This window comes from Hyaena hyaena, unplaced genomic scaffold, assembly GCF_003009895.1.
Source record: "Hyaena hyaena isolate Hyena2069 unplaced genomic scaffold, ASM300989v1 scaffold_139, whole genome shotgun sequence".
Classification (NCBI taxonomy): Eukaryota; Metazoa; Chordata; class Mammalia; order Carnivora; family Hyaenidae; genus Hyaena; species Hyaena hyaena.
In genome coordinates, this window is record NW_024080771.1 from 2,473,425 (window position 1) to 2,495,747 (window position 22,323).

General features: G+C 38.3%; 1 protein-coding gene and 1 long non-coding RNA gene across 3 annotated transcripts in view; one reads left to right on the forward strand and one right to left on the reverse strand.

Annotated features, from left to right (window-relative positions):
• Positions 1-22,323, forward strand: part of TERF1 (telomeric repeat binding factor 1) — a 33,976-nt gene that overhangs the window by 4,894 nt on the left and 6,759 nt on the right. Inside the window, exons 2-8 of one of the 2 annotated variants that reach the window (XM_039238405.1) lie at positions 2,261-2,356; positions 6,637-6,758; positions 8,439-8,525; positions 11,846-11,995; positions 13,142-13,251; positions 16,668-16,730; positions 18,258-18,346. In XM_039238405.1, the coding sequence (XP_039094336.1) occupies positions 2,261-2,356; positions 6,637-6,758; positions 8,439-8,525; positions 11,846-11,995; positions 13,142-13,251; positions 16,668-16,730; positions 18,258-18,346 (717 nt within the window). The remainder of the gene's footprint in view (positions 1-2,260; positions 2,357-6,636; positions 6,759-8,438; positions 8,526-11,845; positions 11,996-13,141; positions 13,252-16,667; positions 16,731-18,257; positions 18,347-22,323) is intronic. The other variant, XM_039238406.1, reaches the window with a different exon arrangement.
• LOC120235875 lies at positions 1,670-21,728 on the reverse strand. The gene is made up of 3 exons (XR_005529519.1): positions 21,591-21,728; positions 3,410-3,488; positions 1,670-1,820 (listed from the first exon to the last, which is right to left on the reverse strand). It is a non-coding gene; the product is annotated as an uncharacterized LOC120235875 (long non-coding RNA).

Below are 22,323 nucleotides of genomic sequence, written 5' to 3' on the forward strand. Positions count from 1 at the left end.
ATATTGAACTGTTTAAATTTTATATAAATTTTGTGCTCTCTCTGAATACTGTTTAATTAAATTGTTTTTGGTCCAGATAATCTCTGGAACAGCATAATATTATGCTACTTTAGAATTGAGGAAATAATTACAAGTGAATGTATTTGTCTTTTATTTGCTTAGTAGCTGTAAGACTGCTTTTTGGTTTTGCTAGTTGATTTAATCTTTATACACACCAACCTATCCCTGGGAGAAGTGTTAACAGTGGTGCCTTCAGGTCTTTCTTTAAATATAATTTCCTCAGAGAAGCTTTCCTACCTCCTTCCTCCAACTAACTACTAAAATACATTCTAAGGCTTCTTTGTTTTTTGTTTCTTTTTTTAATATTTTTATTTATTTCTAGGAGAGAGAGAGAGAGAGACAGCGTGAGCAGGGGAGGGTCAGAGAGAGAGGGGGGACACAGAATCTGAAGCAGGCTCCAGGCTCCGAGCTGGCAGTCAGCACAGAGCCCGACGCGGGGCTCGAACCCACGAACCGCGAGATCATGACCTAAGCGAAAGTCGGACGCTTAACCAACTAAGCCACCCAGGCGCCCCGCTAAGGCTTCTTTGTTATATGTATCTATAGCATTCTGTTCTGGTCTTTTTCCTTTCCTCCACTTTTTCAATCATCTGTCTTTCATTGCTACATAGTAATGAACTCACTGAGATCCAGGATTATGGTTTACTCAGCATCATTCTCACTGCCTAGCATTACATGTGGGGCGGCATCCAAATATTTGCAGGACTAATATTAATAAATTTGTTTTTATACATCTGCAGTTTTATTTCTTCCTTCGGGTTAGGGCTGAGGAGAAACAGGTTTTGGCTGAGAAATAATCTTTTGTTGTTGTTGCTGAAATTGTATCCTGAAAGTTTTAAATAAGTAGCAGAGGAAAGGAAAGGTAGTTGGTAAACTGAGGCCTAAAGTTGCTGCCTCCTTTCCGTGTATGCCCCATGACGTCCTGTCCCAAACCAAATGACAATAGGGAAAGGAACTATTCTACTCGATTTTGCTCCTGTGATATCTAGACGAGACGGAGAGGAGGTTGCCACCCCACGTTCCCAGGAAGGAGTGCCACAAATTCGTTAATTCTATGGTCTGCGTCTGCGATAGGACCTCTAAGGCCTCTGACAAAGAGTAAAGGTAGTGATATTTCCAGAGCTTTTCTGTCCAGCTGTCACTGATGAACACAGTTAAGACCAAGGGCACGTCTATGACGGCCCCTTCGAATTTCCAGAATAAGTGTTGTTCTGTGAGAGCTGAGCGGCAGCTTTTGAACATTCCTCTTAGATGAGCTGCATGTGATTTTCTCCCCATGGCCTGTGGCCCCACACTCAGCTGTGTTCGCACCCTGGGAGTTTGCACAGTCTCCTGCCGCTGCAGTCACCCCAGCCAGCGGGGCACGCCTGGTGCGCCCCCTGCCGTCTCTGCCTGCGGAGCGCTGAGGTGAGAGCACAGAACAGCCAGCAGAGCGCCCCCCCCCCCCCCGCCTTGGGGGAGGCATTGCCCCCTGCCTGTAAGTCTGCGGTGCTCCATGTCGCACCTGTGGGCACAGCGAGACCTGCTTGACCGGCCTCGTGCCTCAGTGGGGCGCTCGCACTGCAGCCCCCCAGGAGCTGCCGCCCCTCCAGGCAGAGGCTCTCTCAGGATGACCCCATGGCCATGGCGAGAAAGCCAACGTGCTTTTGTTGGGTCGGGCTGTGAACTCACTTCTTAGGACCCACACGGCCTTCTGGAAAGGCCATGGGACCTAGGGTCTAGCAGATGGTCGCACTCAGGGCCCTCCCGTTGCCGCCATCCTGCCCCAAGAAATAGGCTTTTTAACTCTTTGTAAATTTAACAGACTCACTTATCTGAAACCTTGACCAAAATAATATAAAATATTTCCTTTAATGTTAGGAGCTTTAAAGTATAAAATAAACTTCCAGCTAATGATTTGACACATTTTACAGTTTGAGTCTAAATCCCCCTTTTTGTTAGTGTAGAGCGCTACCTGTGGAAGTACTTTTAAATATTTATTATTTTGCATGTGAAAATCTGTTTTTATTTTGCAAGAAAAACGTTCACTGCTATTTTTCTCACTTAAAAAAATGGTCTATAAATAAAAACATAGCTCTCAATTTATGATTTTTGCATGTTTACAGCCTATTACCCAACCAACCACAGAGAGGCACTGCTGGGTCAAGTTTGGCTTTTTTTAAAAAAAAGTTTTAATAAACTTCATGCCTTTCTTTTTCAGCTATTATTCATGGGCTGTCGAGTCTAACCGCTTATCAGCTGAAAACTATATACATATGTCAGTTTTTGACAAGAGTTGCAGCAGGAAAAACCCTTGGTAAATATGTGTTTTTATCTTATTTTGAAAATGTTTTAATCTGTGTTAAAGGTAAAACGATGAGAAGAAACACATGGGAGCTGTTAGTTGTTTTTGAGTTTACACGATGTGTTTGGCATGTCCATCTATTTAAGCATATCGTAAGCAAGTCAGAGAAACCTAGTTCTGATCTCCTGAGAGCGCTGGTGGTCAGACTTAGCTTGCTCCGGAGTTATTCAGACACCTGTTTAAAAACAGAATGCTGAGTCCCCTTCCCTGCCCTGAATTCCTGATGGGATGGATGGGAGGGGCCCTGGAGTGTGTATTTCTGGTAAGTTCCATGGTGATTCCGACACATGGGGAGCCACGCTTCATGGACCGCCTGGAAATTTCACTTTACATTTGACTGTAGGGTAACTTTGGTGACTCTTACTTTCATATACATTCTGTTTTTTACTAGCAACTATGATAATTGAAACCTTTTATTTGAACTTGATTTTAGTACTTATTTAGATAGGCATATATGATTTGTAGCTATAAACCTCTCTCCTTTATCTCCACAGGTAATTTTAGATTGTAATGGGCAAGCCTGCTTCAGTTTATTAGTAATAGATGATATTTACAGCATGGTCATTTACAGGACCTTTTGATAAAAATAATTACATATTTGTATTGGTTTTTACCATTTACAAAATGCTTTCCCAACAGTGCTAAGTGGTAGGCAGTACTTAACATGAAACTGCTTACTTCTAATGCTGTCATAGGATGGCGAAATTCCAGTGCATTAGTACCACTCTCAGGCCCCTTGCTGCCTCACTCCAGCTCACACAGCATGCTTCCTGCTGAGGGGGAGACCGGGTCTGCAGCTAATGCATGACCATAAGTGAATAGGACCAGAAGCAGAGTAAATATGGGGGAGCAGAACTCTAGGTAGTCTGGGCCTATAGCTAAAGAAGAAAAACATCTTGATGTGGACACAATCAGAGAATTCCTGACCATGCAGATGATAAGTTAACATGGTTGTTAACAGTTGTTTTGTAAATTAAATATGACAGAATATTTTAAAGTGCCCACCTGTGTTTCACGTGTCAGCAGTTGTTCAGTAGATCTTCCTTTCTCCCAGACAACCCTTCCTCCAACCTTTCCTTTGTTTCTGGAAAGAAATGCAGAATGTGTGTGTGACCCCGTGGTTTACAGTTCACCAGGATCCCTGTTTGGGTATATCATAGACATAACAGGCACATATCAATTGTCAAGAATCAGTGTATTTCACTATCATGGACTCAAGTGAGGCAGCAATTAAAATTTTATTCTAATTTATATGGAGGATTTTCAGCTATATATAAAACTCTTCTGCTTTTTTCCTAAGTGGTTGCTCAACAGCAGCATTGTCTAATAGAAATATAAAGTGAGCTGTATATGCAATTGAAAAGAAATAGATGGACTTAATTTTGGCAATATCTTTTTTTTTAATGTTTTTTATTTATTTCTGAGAGAGAGAGACAGCGTGAGCAGGGGAGGGTCAGAGAGAGAGGGAGACACAGAATCCGAAGCAGGCTCCAGGCTCCGAGCTGTCAGCACAGAGCCCGACGCGGGGCTCGAACCCACGAACCGTGAGATCATGACCTGAGCCAAAGTCGGACACTTAACTGACTAAGCCACCCAGGTGCCCCAATTTTGGCAATATCTTGTTTAACCCAGTATTTCTAAACTGTGTATCAATATAAAACATGTTAATGAAATATTTTATCCCCCCCCTTTTTTTTCAGTAAGTCTTTGAAATCTTGGGTATATTTTATACTTAAAGCAATTTCCATTTGGAACTAGCCATGTTTTAACTGTTTAATAATGATGTATGATCAGTGGCTACCATACTGGCATTAGTCTCCTGCCCCATATAGCTTTACAGTGTGACAGATGTCCTTAACGGCAGGTATTTGTTTATGGCAGGTTCCGTTCTCTCATGGGAGTTTATTTTTTAAGTTCTGTACAACTCTGGGAGACTGCCCTACCTTTCCACCCCAACTTTCTGAACTGCCCCAGAATTCACCAAATGACTTGAGGGGAAAACCAGCCATGTGTTTTCATTTCCTCTAGTTTCCAGTCCACCAAGCTAGCCCCCAGGAAACCGCCAGAAGCTTTCCTCGTTTCTCTTACCCCAGTAAAATCTCCCTGCCTGGAGTGCACTCACTGAATCCTCAGTCTTATGAGCAAATGAGGCCAGGAAAGAAAAGCCACATATCATTGACTCACCTCAAAAGGATTCTCTCCCTGAAGATGAAGCAAAGCTAGTTCTCTTTGCTTCTACCACTATCCAGTGTTTCTAGCAACATGATTTTGCAATTTGTCCCCCCTTTTTCTAGCTGTACTGGGAGTGCTGGCCTATTGCAGTATCCTACATCCTGCCTGAAAGTGAAAGTCTCCTCTGAAATTTTTGAAGTTAGGATTTAACATTGATACATTTTTTTCTCCTACATCTCACATTTATGAGAAGAAAGGCAGATTAATGAGATAGGTTAGGTAGTGTCAGTCAAGAAGCTTAGTAGGAAATACAAATATTGAAGTGAGTTTTTATTTTCTTTTTAATGTTTATTTATTCTGAGAGAAAGGGAGCACTCACACAGGCAGGCAGGGGAGGGACAGAGAAAGAGGGAGAGTGAATTCCAGGCAGCCTCCACACTGTCAGCTGCGGGGCTCAACCTCATGAACCATGAGATCATGACCCGAGTCAAAATCAAGAGTCAGACGCTTGTATGGCCGAACCACCTAGGCGCCCCTGAAGTGAGTTTTTAAAAGAAAAAGAAATGTGAAATTAAGAAAGAAAGATTAGGCAATCTGCCTTTGCGTTTTCAATTTCGTGCTTTCCAGTTTGTACTCTAGCCTTACCAGGCATCTTCTTATTCCTGAAACACACCTTGTTTTGAGACAAACTAAATGGTTTTTAAGTGTTCTGGAGTCTGCTTCTACTACTTGCTAGCTGTGTGACCTCTCCAAATCTCAGATCCTACTTTATAAAAGGCAAAGTTGATACTGTTGTATCCCCTTTTAAAGAAATTGTGTGGACAAAGGAGCTGTTGCATGTTAAGTGCTTAGCATAGTGCCTAATACATAATACAACCTTAATACGTGTTGGCTGTGAGTGTGAATATCTTTTGTACTCCTTTGCCTTATGTTCTGCTGCTGCCTTCATGAAATGTTCCCCCTCCCATCCGTGTCATCTCATGTTTATCCTCAGCGTTCCAGTTTGGATTGTTTCTATTTCATTAAGGATTCTCTTCTAGTATCCTTTCGTAGAGTTGATATTCTATTCCTCAGATACATTAGACCCTCCTAGAGGGTTTTTGGGAAATACAGATGCAGGGGCTCTACCCTGTACTAATTAATTAAATCAGTCTCTAAAGGATGCGTCTAGGTATTGCATTTTATTTTGTTTGTTTATTTTGAGAGAGAGAGACCACACAGGGGAGGGGCAGAAAGAGAGAATCTCAGGCAGGCTCCATGCTTAATGGGAAGCCTGACTAACGGCTTGATCTCACAACCCGACTGAGATCATGACCTTAGTCGAAATCAAGAGTCGTACTCTATAGAGGCACCCCTGTAGTTTTTTAAAGCTCCTCTGATGATTGTGAGGTATAGCTAGAGCTGAGAAGCACTGGCATAGTACATGATTCTAACAAAGTACCAGTCACATCGATTTGTCTTTCTTCATAATTAGCACTTGAGTTTCATAAGGGCAGGAACTGTTTCTTCTTCCAGGTCATATCCTAAGTACCTGGCACAGGGCCTGGAATATAAAGAGGCTTACTCTACACATTAATACATTTTTATGTTTAAAATGTTGGAGGGGTGCCTGGGTGCCTCAGTCAAGCATTGAACTCTTGATTTCAGCTCAGGTCATGATCTCACGGTTTGTGGGATCCAGCCCCACATCAGGCTCTGTGCTGACAATGTAGAGTCTGCTTGGGATTCATTCTCTTTTCTCTCTTACTCTCTCCCTCAAAATAAATAAACATTAAATAAATAAGCAAACTGTTGAAGAAACAATTAGAAGACAACAGGACATAAAGTAGAAATCGTTGAAACTGCTAACAGTTAAATGCTCCTTCAGATTTTTCAAAGAAGAAAAGGAAATTAACTTGAAAACTAAAATCACTTACCTAAATTGCTGTGTACAGGAATACTGCCTGGCACATACTGAATATATTCAATAAATATTTAAAGAGATGAATTCATTAAAAATTGGCCAAAGTAAGGTTCTACTTAGCTTCCTAAGTTACTTATTTTTGTTTTGGTTTTAAAAGATGCACAGTTTGAAAGTGATGAACGAATTACACCCTTGGAATCAGCCCTGATGATTTGGGCCTCAATTGACAAGGAACATGACAAACTTCATGAAGAAATACAGAATTTAATTAAAATTCAGGTATGAATATTATGTTATTAATATTAATATTCTGGTAGAATCTAAGCATATAACATCTAGAGCAATCTAGAGCCACTTAATAGAAATTGGACAGTAAACCCAAAGTAAAATTTAATATACTTACTCTCTTCAGACGTTTGACCTCTGGTTTCCATTCTTTAATACAAGCTCTAAGAGCTGGGACTTCATATTTCTTACTGCTATGTGTGTGTGTGTGTATATGTATATACACACACATAGACCCCACTCAAGAAAATATATGGCGCCATTTTAAAGATCACAAAGCAGCTTTCAAAAATCAGTAATTTGTACTGTCTCAATTCCTATTAAAAACTACAAATATGAAAAACAATATTTGATAAGAAATTAATAGATTTTTGTGAATAAGGGAATGTAAAATTTTAACTATGTAGAGAGAATTTTAGGAATAATCTGTTAAAGAGTGAGGAGCTAAAAAGTCATTCAAAGTACAATGGCAGGGAACTATGTTTTGCTAACAGGCAGAGCAAATACTAAGGATTGTTTCAGTTAAATACATTTTTCCTCAGTTTTAGAAAATTATTTTATGGTTGGGTAGGAGAGAAAATCCAGATGAAAGCCCACCTTCCCAAAAAGGAATTATTGTTAGTATGGTGATTGTCAAGTAGAATTAAGACCAGAAGAGAACAGGCAAAAATATGACTGCTACTTTTAAGAATTTCAGCCTGGGACAAAGAGCTTTGTCAGGTTATGCCAGTATTTGGAGGGGGTTCTAGAGGAAGCAAGCCATCATTAGTACACTAGGGTAAAGTTGAGTGGGCTACCATAGATTCATAGCAAATATATTGCTTGCTATTCATCAGATACTATTCTAAGCACTTTTCATGTAGAACTCTAATCCTTAAAACAGTCCTATGAGATAGGTACTATTATTTTCACTGCTTTACCTACCAGGAAACTGAGGCACATGAGGTTAAATAGCTTGCCAAAGTTTACAAAGCTACCCAGATGGTAATGGTAGTCCCATATCTTACCACATAATATATCAGAAAGGCCAGTTTATAAAGTGATTATTCAGAAGCATCTGGCTTCCTAGGTTTCTATTAGAGATTTTCAAGGATCCTAACTAGCTAATTTTACATATCCTAATCATCATAAACACCATCCACTACCTCTCTCATTTCCCTTTTGCTCAAATTAATATTTAGGTCAGACCTAAATGTACATAATGTAGCTCCTAATTTATTTATTTATGTCTGCTTTTTTTGTCGTTTATTTTAGAGAGTGCATGTGAGTGGGGGAGGGGGGCTGAGGGAGAGAGAAAAGCTTAAGTAGGCTCCATGTTCAGTGCAAAGCCCAGCGTGGGGCTCGATCCCACAACCCTGGGGTCATGACCTGAGCCAAAATCAAGAGTCAGATGCTCTACCAGCTGAGCCACCCAGGACCCCCCTTAATGCCTGCTTTTAATTAGCCTAAATTTGAAAGAGCTAGAATGCTGGGCATTTATGTAAATATGCCAAGGGCCAATGAAAAATTGTTAACATCTTTTTCAAACCACAGTTATTTCATCTTTGAAAAGGTATTTTATATCATTTATCACATTTTTTAGTGAAGTAGTTTAGATTTAACAGGACTTATTTCAATATTAAACAGCAATTATACATGTTTAAAAAGGTATGTATTTGTCATCCTGTCTTTTAGGCTGTAGCTGTTTGTATGGAAAATGGCAATTTTAAAGAAGCAGAAGAAGTCTTTGAAAGAATATTTGATGACTCGAATTCTTGTGAGGTAGTTGCTTAAATTAGAATCATAATTTATTTTTCTTTTCTTTTTGTTTTTGTTTTGTTTTGAAGTTTATTTATTTTGAGGGTGCGTGCACGAGCCAGGGAGGGACATGGAATGAGGGAGAGAGAGAATTGCAAGCAGGATCCATTCTCAGTGCAGAGCCCAACACAGGGCTCCAACAGACACCGTCACCTGAGCCAAAGCCAAGAGTCAAACACTTAACCAGCTGAGCCACCAGGCGCCCTAGAGTCAGAAATTTTAAACCTGTCTGTATGGAGTGAGGAAAATGGAGAGAACAATGGAGAAAGAAAGGGATGCTTTCTTTTATTTTTTATTTTTTATTTATTTTTTTTTATTTTTATTTTATTTCTAGGATAGAGAGAGACAGCGTGAATAGGGGAGGGTCAGAGAGAGAGGGAGACACAGACTCTGAAACAGGCTCCAGACTCTGAGCTGGCAGTCAGCACAGAGCCCGACGCGGGGCTCGAACCCACGAACCGCGAGATCATGACCTAAGCGAAAGTCGGACGCTTAACCGACTAAGCTACCCAGGCGCCCCAGGGATGCTTTCTTTTAAACTTATCTTTTAGACAAGATAGAACAGTGCTGTCCAAGAGAAAAATTATGCAAGTCACATATGTGTTTTAGTAGCCACATTAAAAAAATTGAAAAGAAGCGACTGAAATGAATTTTAGTATTTCATTTAGCCCAGTATATCCGAAAACATAATTTTTAACATTTTATCAACATAAGTAAGTATTGATGGGATGTTTTACAGCCTCCTTTTTGTACGAAGTTTTTAAAATCTCATGTGTATTTTATACTTCTGTCTAAATTCAGGTCTTCTATTTCAAGGGCTCCGTAGCTACATGGGGCTGATGGCTGCCATACTGGGCAGCACAGATATAGGAAAAAACATAGTTTATTTTTCTGGAGGTCTCTTATGTGATCACTAGTAGTTTTTGTGTATATGTGTAACGTAATGTTAAAGTCAGTAGAACTTACTGGTTTTTCAATATTACAAACAGTGTTGTTGGAATAACTTAAGCTTGTTTAAAGAAATAAGGTAATTATATTTTTTTCAGTGAACTTTTTATTGAACAGTAGTATACCTTTAGTAGCATGCGTGTACCATCAGTATATAAATAGATGCCTTTTCACAAAAGAAACATGCTTGTGTGATGAGCCCCTAGATCAAGGAAAAGAAGATCACCAGCACCCTGCAGTCACCATCCCACCTTCTCAAGGATAACCAGGATCCTGACTTGTGACATGCAAGATTAGTTTTACTTGTTTCCAAACTTTATATAATATAGTCATATAGCAAGTTTATATAAGATTGACCCATGTTGTTGCTTCTAACAATATTTCATTTATTTTCATTGTTCCATTGTTGGAATATGCAACTTATCCATTCTACTGTTGAGAAACATTTCAATTATTTCCAGTTTTTGGCTGTTACATTCCTGTTACACATCTTTTGTAGAACAAATGTATGTGTTTCTGTTGGGTATATATTTAAGAATAGATTTGGTGGGTTATAAGGTATGCACGTACTCAGTTTTAGTAGATAACTGCCAAACTGTTTTCCAAAGTGGTTATATCAGTTCCTTCAGTAGTGTGAGAGAGTTCCAGTTGCTTCACAGACCTTCTCTGTGGGTTTCCTTTTAGTATGCCAGCAGATGTGTAGTACTGTCACATTGGGTTTTAGTTTTTCTCTCTCATGACTAGTGAAGTTGGGCACCTTTTCATATGCTGGTATAGAGTATAAAAGTGGTCACCTTGATCCATTGAGGGACTGAGTGGAGTCAAGTAGGTTGTAGTTTTATTTAGACTTAGTTTGTCTCTAATTTGCCCCTGTTCCTAGGCTGTGACCCTCCAGAGATCTCAGCTGAAAACCTGATTATGTTTATTGAGTTCCCTGTCCCCACTTTTTTTTGCCTTAGCGCCATGAGGCTACTGAAAATTCCACTCTGCCTCACAGAAGAGGAAACCTTCACTTATAGCCATAAAGCATAAGAAGAAGCACTTAACCTCACTCTGATGAGTAATCAACGCAATCCCAAGTAATATATTGAAATAGCATTTCCTATACCTCAGACTGGCAACAATTAAAATATCTTAGAATACCAACAGTTGGCCCAGAGAGTAGAGAAATGGTAATGCGGCCATACCTTTCTCTCTGTGGTGTATGTAAATTAGTACTTAAACTTAGGAGAGCATTTTAGCAAAATCTAGAAGTATGCATTCTAGCCATTCTGCTTCTAGATAAATACCCTAGAGTAACTTTTTACTTTTACTGCACATTTTAAAAGCCATGAAGTTTTATTTAACAAAAAACAAAAACAGCCCCCACTAAGACAATTGATCTGGAATGGAGCCTGAGAAGTAGAATTTTTTGAAGGCTCTATAGCTTTTATTGTGCAACCAGCCTTCAAAGATCTGATGTCCAAGAAAAAATTGTACTGTGCACAAGAAGACATGTAGAGAAATCTTTATCAGTATTGCAGTAATAGAAAATAGCCTCTAACTGCTTTCAAAAGGCTAGAAGAATGGATGAGTAAATGGTATTTTTGATCAGTGGAATATTGTACAACAGTGAAAGTAGCTAATTCTATAAAAAATCAACATAAATAAATGTCAGAGTTGAGCAAAATGTAACAAGTTTCAGAAAATACACATATGCTACACAGTACCATACATTTATGGGTGCATACATACATAGTTCAAGTTTAAAGGAATGCATGAATATGGTAAATTCTAAATTCAGGATAATGGTTACCTTGAGGAGAGAAGCTGGAGGTATAATCATTTTGGTAGTAAACAAGGACTTCGGTTATTCGGATGATGTTTTATTTCCATAAGCTTGGCAATGAACATTCAGGTTCATAATTTTATTTTCTAATCCTTTTGTTATGTGTGTGAAATACAAAGTAGGTTTTTTTTTTTTAAGTAAGAAAAAATATATTGGGAGGCCATTTAAAACAGAATTTTTTTTTTAACTTTATTTTTGAGACAGAGAGAGACAAAGCATGAGCCAGGGGAGGGGCAGAGAGAGAGAGGGAGCCACAGAATCTCAAACAGGCTCCAGACTCTGAGCTGTCAGCACAGAACCCTATGCAAGGTGAAACCCATGAACCGTGAGATCGTGACCTGAGCCAAAGTCAGACGTTTACCGACTGAGCCACCCAGGCACCCCTAAAACATAATTTTTTAGGTTCTCATGTATCCCTGAGTTTATAATATGATTTTTTAAATTAAAGTGACGAAATTAGTATCTTTTTGTGATGTATGTGTTAATACATTTTTCCTGTTTTCTTTAGTCTTTAAAAAGGAAATTGCTTATGGTAATCTCTCAGAGAGATATATTCCACTCCATTTTTCAACACTTCAGCTACAGCCACATGATGGAGAAAATTAAGAGTTATGTGAATTGTGTAATAAGTGAAAAATCATCAGCCTTTCTTATGAAGGTATGCATATTTCAGAGAGACTCTAACAATAAACTGAGGAGAAATTGTTGTAATAAAGGAGAATACTTAAAATAGAAATCCTTAAAAACTAATTGGAATCTTATTTAATGATTTTGTAGAAGAATGGATAAATGTTACAATTAGTGAACCTAAAGGGTTTATCAGTGATCTTTGCAATGTCTTTTAAACTTTTTCAAATAAGAGTTGGGCAAATTTCAGAATAAAAAGTTGAAGGAAAAGTAAGTTAAAGAAAATTTTTGCATGTTTTTATAAAAAGTAAAATTGGACTGAAGAAGGTCCTTTTCTTAAAAAAAATTTTTTTAATGTTATATTTATTTCTCTGAGAGAGAGAGAGACAGCGTGAGCAGGGGAGGGTCAGAGAGAGGGAGACACAAATCCGAAACAGGCTCCAGGCTCTGAGCTGGCTGTCAGCACAGAGCCCAAAGTGGGGCTCGAACCCATGAACCGCGAGATCATGACCTGAGCCGTAACCGACTGAGCCACCCAGGTGCCCCTGAAGAAGGTCCTTTAAAAGAAAATTTTTTTGTGGGGCGCCTGGGTGGCTTAGTCGGTTAAGCGTCCGACTTTCGCTTAGGTCATGATCTCGTGGGTCATGGGTTCGAGCCCCGCGTCGGGCTCTGTGCTGACTGCCAGCTCAAAGCCTGGAGCCTATTTCGGAGTCTGTATCTCCTTCTCTCTCTGACCCTCCCCTGCTCACGCTCTCTGTCTCTCTCTCTCTCTCTCCTAGAAATAAATACAAATATTTAAAAAAATTAAAAAAATTTTTTGTTACATTTTATCCTCAGTGGAGCACTAATTAAGGGAGTTTTATCTTAAAATATCTGGAATTTTTATTGATTTAAAAAAAAAAATAACCTTTTATCTTAAAATTGCCTAGCAAGCTCTGTGTATACCAAATACATGTATAAGGAAAGACCTCTGTAAGGCCTAAAAACCAAGCAGATAACTAAAGCAGCTGCTATTGATGTCCTCCTTCCTGGAGAAAAATACAGCGCAGTCCCTTTATTGACCTGTGAACAGACACTTTGGTTATGACTGTCAGAGAATTAGAAGGCTTAATTTTAATGCTATTTGTTCAGAATGGCTTCATGGATTCCTTCCTCTTTCACAACCCCATTTTTTAAGGCAGCAGCAAAAGTAGTGGAAAGTAAAAGAGCAAGAACAACTTCTCAAGAGAAACCTGATGGTAACAATATTGAAATGGAAACCGAAGCTAATTTGGATGTAGAGAAAAGGTTTGTAAATTCATTAATATATTTTTTGTCTCATGGATACAATATGTTTTTAAGAAAGTGTTGCTAATGAGCCATTTTTAACGAAAATTATTATTATAGAGGGTACGATTTACTGATAACATTTGGATATTTGGAGTACTATACAATTACTTCATGGTTTACGCACATTGTTTCATGTGTTAAGCGGAAATAGCACAGTTTAAATAGTGTGAGTAATGCCATTTACCATTCTCAGGCAACGTGTGTTCTGGAACAGTGTCGAAGTTGGAAACTTGAATCATCTGAGCCCCTTAGTTCTCAGATCCCATATGCCTTCATCATGTGACTCACTATTCCTGAGGGTTATTCTAGTATTTTAAGATACTGTTCCTACATCTTTAAGCATAAGCTACCACTTCATATGGTGCTCAACTGAAGAAGTTGGGATTTGCTCCAATGTGGAGGGAAACAGGCTGTGTTAGTCCTACACATAGTAATCCCCCTTATCCGCGGGAATACATTCTAAGACCCTCACTGGAGGCCCGAATCTGCAGCAAGTACTAAACCCTAAATATGCTGTACTTCTGTCGTTACATACATACCTATGATAAAACTTACTTACAAGTTAGATACAGTAAGAGATGAACAACAGTAATCTACTGGAACAAAAGTTATGTCAGTGTGGCCTCAACATCTTCATGTACTGCAGCTCCCTTTCCAGTGCCGGTGTGAGCTGATGAAATGCGTAGGTGGTGAGGTGAAGTGAGGGGAATGACGTGGGCCCTGTGATGTAGTGTTCGGCTGGTAAGGGCCTCAGGAGGACCATCATCTGCCCCCAGATGCTGTTGACTAGGGGTTATTAAACTATGCAAGTGAAACTACAGATAAGGGGGAACTACTATATTGAGAGACAAGTTCAGTCTCCAAAATTGTGCCCTTAGATTTTCAAGGGTAATTTTTACCTTTTGTCTTGGCTTTAGGAGCTAACCTTATTGAGGAAGATATACTCTACCATTATAAAGTAGAACCCGTGGTCCATTCCCTCTATTCTTCCACCCTTGATCCATGGCCAAATAGTCATATCCTGTGGTCTCTGGGTAGATGTGTTTCTGAATGGATATAATTTCACTCATTTGGAGGGAGGGAGACTCACTCAAGTGTTTCAGGTTCTTCATCTTAACTACGTATTTAGAGATAGGGTTTGGGGTTCAAGTTGGATAGACATGGCATTTCTTATACCTTAAGACTAAGCTTAGTTGTCTTATAGTTTCTCCTTGTCCCTACCTATCAGTGTGATCTGCCCCCTCACTGGTTCATCTCCCTAAAAACTCCATTAAAGTATTATTTTCTAAGATCCACTTTGAGAAGCAGATCTTTCTTTTTTTCTTTTAATTTTTTTTAATGTTTAATTTTGAGATAGAGCACAAGTGGGGCAGGGGCAGAGAGAGAGGGAGACACAGAATGTGAAGCAGGCTCCGGCGTCTGAGCTGTCATTACAGAGCCTGATGTGGGGTCAAACCCGCAAACCATGAGATCATGACCTGAGCCAAAGTTGGACACTGAATCCACTGAACCACCCAGACACTCCTAGATCTTTCATTTTTATTGGCTCACTTATTTTATTTTGTTTAGTATATTACAGTTTAGTGAAAATACTAAGGCCCAATACATTCTTGGCCTAGCCTTCTTGCCCAGGATAATACTGCTTTGAAATCATGAAAACTTGCCATGATTCATGCAGATAATGAACACGTTTCCTCTCACCTAGTACTATCCATTTATTTCAGATGCCCTCTTACACATGACACAGTTTAATCATTGTATATGAACAGAACTCTTGATATTGTCATCTGTCTCTCTACCCTGATTCTCCTCATTCATCCAGTTAATTCGCCAAGTGTTATGAATCCCATCTCCATGGTTCTTTAATACATTGTTTATCACTTGTATCCTAGGTTATTACTTAGCTTGTACCATACAAATCCATCCTTGACATGATTTCTAGAGTTAGCATCCTATAAAAATAAATCAGTTTAAATCACTTTCCAGCTTAATAATCTCTTTTGGCTTTCTGTTTCCTATAGATGAGTTAGAATTTATTGGCATGGCTTGCAAAGCCTTACATCCCCCCTTTCTGCTTTCTTTATATACAACCTTCTCCAAAACATTAACCTCTCCCTGCCCACATACATGGTACTTTCTAGCAACACAGAACTTAGTCCTGATCCTCAAATATTACAAGCTTTTTTATGCCTTGTCTCTTGCTTTAATTTTGAATTTCCTTTCTATTCTCTCCAAGGCAGGCCCTTACTTGCCATTCAAGTTCTAGCTTAAAAGATCAGCTGTGTTTTGCTCAATTCTCTGATCAGTTGTAACTTCTGTGCTCCCACAGCATTGAGTCACATCTCTGTAAAAGGACTTCTCTTGGGCAGTAACATACCTGTTTACCTTTCTGTATTTCTCACTAGATTGAGGATCCTTCAAAGGTTCTTAATTAACCTTGTATCCTTGGTACTTAGTTCATTACCAGGCATACAACAGAATTTGCAATGCACTAGACACAGGGAACAAAACTAAAACTAGAGACAAAATAAAAGATCAAGAACCAAGCAGTTATCAAAACCATTCTAGAAGCAAATTGACTCAAGACAAATAAGAAATAAGACATCAAATTTATCAATATGAGGACAAAAGTTAGCGGAACACAAGTGAACAAGGATAGAATCTGAAGTGTGATTGTGAAATCGGACAAAAGATGAAGCCTTCATGTTATCAGAGGTAGATGCCAACTTTGCTCTGATAGATCTTTAAACTATTTTGAGGCATTAAAGGGCACAGACATGAAACAGGAACAGTAGCAGACATTACCTAGTTTGTTGTTAAAAATAATAGACTTAAATGCTAAAGAAGTTGATATGGTAGCTTTAAGGAGGGGTGAGCATTGAGCAGGACCTTGAAGGATAGTTAGGATTTTTACAGTTGGAGGAGGAGGAAATGTTATTTTAGGAGAAAAGAACAGTTCTAGTGAAGACACAGAAGTGTAAATGGTCATGGTGTATTTGTGGAAACTAAGTTTAACTTCAGCACAGGGGATGGATTTGTTAAAAAGTTCAGTTGGAGGCTGGTGGGGAAGACAAGAAATTAAACTTGAATTCATGAAGATCCATGGGAGAGTTTTTGAAAGTGACATGAATCCTTGACTACAATATTAATTCTGCTTAACATATGTTTATGAAAGCTTGATTTAATATCTGGTACTCACATCTGGGGAAAAATTACCATGTTGTAATGGACTATCTGTATGTCCTAATGTTACCAGGGTTTCTTTTTAAAGATGTTTTGTATAAATTGAGATATGACTTGATTATAGTAAGTATTATCCTTGTGAAGAGTTTCTTTTGCTTATTTATATCTTTACAAATTTTCTTCTTTCAAAGTGTTACTACTGACAAACAGTCTGCCGTAACTGAATCCTCAGAGGGTACAGTGTCCTTATTGAGGTGAAGTAAACTGACATTCTTCTCTGTCTTTAAAATCTTTGAGGCTCTTCATGCAGACCTAAATATGTTGTAACTGTTATATAAATAGTGTGATGTAGAGAATATTACAGGTGCCTGTTTACCTCCATGGATATTCAAGATCCTGACATGTCTTGAAATTCCAAACTATAGAGACTTGCCTCTGGGATCCTGGGTTACACATTTTTCCACAAGGCCATTTTTGGTATACACATTTAGGGAGTGTTTGAACTTGAAGCAGATGTTTAATAAACTCTTATTCTGGCCTAGAAACAAGGATCTGTTGCTAGGGGAGGACGGTTACATTTCTGATGTATCTCAAATTCTAATTTTATGAATGTACTTGAAAAGGTGTGTTTAATTTACTAGAAACTTAATAACATACAGTCTAACATATTCAAACAGCAGAAAGTCTACATGAATGATTTCAGAGATAGAGCAGTTGGGACGCTGAATAGAAACCATGTGGGAGGCTTTAATTTGGTGTGGAGGAGATCGTTGGAATTGAGGTCAGGACTGTGTATGGATTATCCATGAGAATGCTTCAATAACATGATAAAAGCATCACTTGAGGGTAAATAAAGATCTGTGAATGATGGGACTTGTTCACAAGAATTGTGAATGATTCTGAAGAATGGTAGATGGTGGGTACATGTCTGTGGCACGAATCTGCAAGGGCTAAGGTTTCTATGGAAGCAGGTATTCATTAGGAAATAAAAAGTAGAGAGACCCATCTCTGGGACCCTGGGTTCATAGAAGGTAGAAGATTAAGCCAGTCTCTACTTGAGCAGACCTCAAAGAAAAGAAATATTCTCCCTAAGGGGGAGCTAGATTTTAGACAAGGTGAAGAGGTAGGGGAACTAGTGAAGAGATTGAAAATAGCATTCGAGAGAGCACAATAGAAAGTTTTGGAAGGGAGAGAAAGGATTACCAGGTTACCTCTGAAAGGTAAAAATAGAGATTTTAGGTGCTGATAAAATCATTTCCTAGGCTTAGGTGAATTTTTTCATCTAAACTAGCTCCTTTATAAAACGGAAATAATATCAACTTTGCAGGGATGTTAAAAAATTTGGCCACATTCTGTATGTCTAAACAGCCTTTCTGTCAGAAAAGCTCTTTTTGGAAGTTATAAAGATAAGTGATACCTGCCATTATGCGTAAAGGAATTTTGGAATTTCTCTTTTGGGAAAGAAAAGGCATGACAGAGAATGAAAGTTAATAGCTGATAATCTGAGGATTTTTTTTTTCTTCATATAATTAGAAGGCCAAAAGAATCATGATTTCTAAGTAGATAAGATGGAAAAAATAAGTGATGGGAAGAGAAGGAAGTGAAGACAACAAAAATCTTAAGAGGACAAAGATTAAGATGGGGCACTCAGCAAGGAGAACATCAAAGGAAACAGGCCAAAGTAGAATGTACTAGAACAGAGATTAAGACAGATCATCTACCCTTTTTATAGATTTTCTAGTCATTGTGGAACCAATCCCATGCTTTTATGTTTAATTTAGGTCTCACAGGAATCTCTTTCTATCTAAGTGGAAACCCGGAAGCCGACAAGATTTTAATAAGAAAGAGGAAAGAGTGGAAACTCTTCAAAGTAAGTATTCTTACACTTTACAGTTTTAAAAGTGGAGAATTGAGGTGTCTTTGAAAGTAATCCAGCCTTTGACCTCCCTGCCACACCACACAGACACACTTCAGAAAACTGAAGCACAGAGGATTCAATGTCATAACCTCATAGAGTTAATGTAGAAAGTTAGTGCTTAATTTAGAAAGTGAGCCATTCTGATTGCCTAGCTTAGAGTACTTTTGCTATGATGGTACACTGCTTTTCTCCTTAACTTTGTTCAGCAACTTGAGGTAGTTACTTACCTGAAACGTACGTTGCAATCATGGTGGTTCCATTCTATGAAGTCACCATGATTAGTGAATACTGAACCATTACAGGGGAATTACAAGACCAGATTACTTTGAGCTTCTCATCACCACAGTTTTGTCACTTGGGAAATAAATAACCTTGTTCAGTATGCTTCTGTGTTTCTGTTTAAAGACACTATTTAATATATAATATTGATGCATTAACCTTGAATTCACAGCCAGTAGCCCTGTAATTAATGCTGGATGAAGCTTACCTAACACACATATTTTTTCTATCGGGAACATTACAGTCTTCTTGCGTTTAGGAACACTAGACAGCACTTCCACAGTGCTTTTGGGGGCCATTTTTAAAAAGCAAAAGTACCCAAAAACCCAAGATGTAACATTAGATTATACTGTAAAAAGGACAGTTATTTATAACACGAGAGCTAAAACATGAAAAAGTTTCACCTTGTTTAACCCAGCTGGGAACTTCAGGAGAGTTAAATTTTTTGTTGTTCTGCAGTTACCACAAAAGCACTCTGAGTATTGATTTTTGAGTTAATAAATAATTAGCAGGGAAGTGAATTCACAACTACAGAACCCATGAATAATGAGGATTGACTATGGAATCTAGCTACCCTCCTAACTGCATTTAGAATTTATTCTCGTAAAAGGCATCACTAGATTTAAAGAATAAGTAACAATAATCAAAAAAGAAATTGTTTTAAATAGTTTATTGTCAAGTTGGTTTACAAAAAAAAGAAATCTTAAAAGCAATCCATAATTATTTAAATAACAATTTGATTGTAAGTTTCTCCTTGGTATATATTTATTCAGCAAATGTTTATTGAGCCTACAGTATATGCTAGGTACTGTATGAATGAATGCAAAAGTATTTAAACTGTTGCTCCACAATATTATTAGCTGATCAATATAATAGTAGTAGATGTGCCAGCTTGATGCCAGGGACAAAGCACGGCTGCAATAATTACTAATTGGATAAATGTATTCATAGCTGATGGCTGATGAATTAACTAATATTTGTAAATTACATCTCTAAAATGTTTACATTCATAGATATTAATATCATCTTCATCTTTTTTTTTTTAAACTTTTTTTTTAATGTTTTATTTATTTCTAGGAGAGAGAGAGAGACAGCGTGAGCAGGGGAGGGTCAGAGAGAGAGGGAGTCACAGACTGAAACAGGCTCCAGGCTCTGAGCTGGCAGTCAGCACAGAGCCCGACGCGGGGCTCGAACCCACGAACCGCGAGATCATGACCTAAGCGAAAGTCGGACGCTTAACCGACTAAGCCACCCAGGCGCCCCAATATCATCTTCATCTTAAAGATGGCAAAGCTAAACTCCAAGAAATACTTGCTCATGTTGTTCCAAAATTGTTCTGGGTCTGCATAATTTTGTTGCTACAAAATAGCTAGGAATCATAATTCTCAACTAAAATAACTTGGGATTCTGGACTTTTAATTACATAATGCAAAATTCAAAGAAATGGGAACATCTACTTTTTTACATTCTAAATAGTTGATCAGTAGTTAAACTCTGAGAACTGTAAATAAATAACCTCATTGCAGAATGCCTTGACAGTGACTATGGATATTGAGCCTAGAAGATCTTGTGAGGTTTTGTACATTTCTTGACTTCTTGTTAGATGTTACTAATACGTACATACACATTTTTTTTTTTTTACATCCCAGTTTGCTTAAAAAGTATGCAGTATCCTCTCTTCATAGTTACAGGATATTAGTTTTGTTTGGGCAAAACAGTTTCTTTTAAAATTTCTTAAGGAAAGTTTTACTGATTTCAATGGCAAATAATCCAGAATGTGCATTTCTAAAAAAAATTTTTTTTTTTCTATTTTATTTTTTGAGAGATGGAGACAGAGCATGAGCAGGGAAGGGGCAGAAAGAGAGGGAGACACAGAATCTAAAGCAGGTTCCAGGCTCTGGGCTGTGGGCGCAGAGCCCGACGTGGGGCTCGAACCCACAACAGTGAACTCATGACCTGAGCCAAAATCAGATGCTCAACCTACTGAGCCACCCAGCCTCCCTTCTTTTTTAATTGTTTTAAAACACCTTTAATAACATTTTTTACCAGATTTGTAAGATTGCCATGTACTTTCAAAGAATCAAGCGATTCAGAAAACTGAAAGAAAATTCCCTAAATTCTTTATGTGCAGAAAAAACTTAGTAGTGATTAATATTTGAATTAAAAGCTTTCCATGTGTAAATTCATTTAGTCCTCGGCAATCTTACAAGTGTTTTGGTTTTTTTAGATGGGGAAGCTGACACAAAAAGAAATTAAAAGCACGTGGTCACAGAAATAGTGAACAGAGCTAGAATTTGAAATTCGACATTCTTTTTTAAGGAAGCTCTACACCCAATGTGGGGCTTGAATTCATAAGCCCAAGATTAAGAGTTTCATGTTTTTACCAACTGAGCCAGACAGGTGAAATTAGACATTCTGACCTAAGAGCCCATTCCTGTAATTGCTGGACTAGACTACAATGGAAGAATAGATAGCCAAATAAAAATTTAGAGAAATGTGATCAGGTTACTTTAAATATATATTTAAATATACTTTAAAATATATTTGCATTTACTTTTTTTTTTTTTTTTTAACATTTTTATTTATTGTGAGACCGAGAAGGACAGAGCATGAGCAAGGGAGGGGCAGAGAGAGAGAGAGGGAGACACAGAATCTGAATCAGGCTCCAGGCTCTGAGCTGCCTGTCAGCACAGAGCCTGATTCAGGGCTCAAACCCACAGACGGTAAGATCATGACATGAGCCGAAGTCGGATGCTTAACCGACTCAGCCACCCAGGCGCCCTGGCTGTGGATTTTTAAAGATAAGATTATAGGTACTATAATTTCTAAATGTTTACATCACTGAGAATGTCTGTTCTTTTTTCTCTTTGGGATGAGAAAGGGAATTTGCTCACTCATAAGTTGAGGTATACATTACCTTAAGGTATGGCTGGATCCCGCTACTCAAGCATTTTCATCAGACCTGCTTCCTCTGTGAAGCAGCTCTACTTTCCTCTGTTGGCTTCCCCTCCAGACTGACTCTCTTCATTCAAGTGGCAATCCCTGACAGACCCATGCTCCTGTCCTCACTGAAGTGAAAGATGCTCCTTTTTTTTTTAATTGAAGTATAGTTGACACAGAATGTTACATTGTTTCATGTGTACAGCATAGTTATTATGACAACTCTGCATTACGCCATGCTCACCTAGGGTCGCCATGCTCACCTAGGGTCCGTTACCCTCTGTCCCCATCCAGTGTTACTACAGTACCATTGACATAGGAATCTATTCTGTATCTTCAATGGGTAGTGTGTTTTGCTTAAAGGGAACTTTGGCTAAATATAATATTCTTTGGAAATAGTTTTTTTTATAATTTTACGGATATTGATCCATTATTTTTTGACTTTGTAAGTGCTGCTGCCTGACTTTCTCCCCACTTTGTATATGAATTGCCTTTTATTCCTAGATTCACAGATCTTTTTTAATATGTGCATCTAATGCTATAAATTCTCCCTTTAATTACTGCTTTAGTTTCATCCCACAGATTTTGAGATGTTGTTTTTTCATTTAGTTCACAATATTTTTTCATTTCCCTTAAGACTTTTTCTTTGACGTCTGGGTTACTTTTTTAAGTTCCAAATATTGAAGGGTATTCCAGATAATCTTTCTATT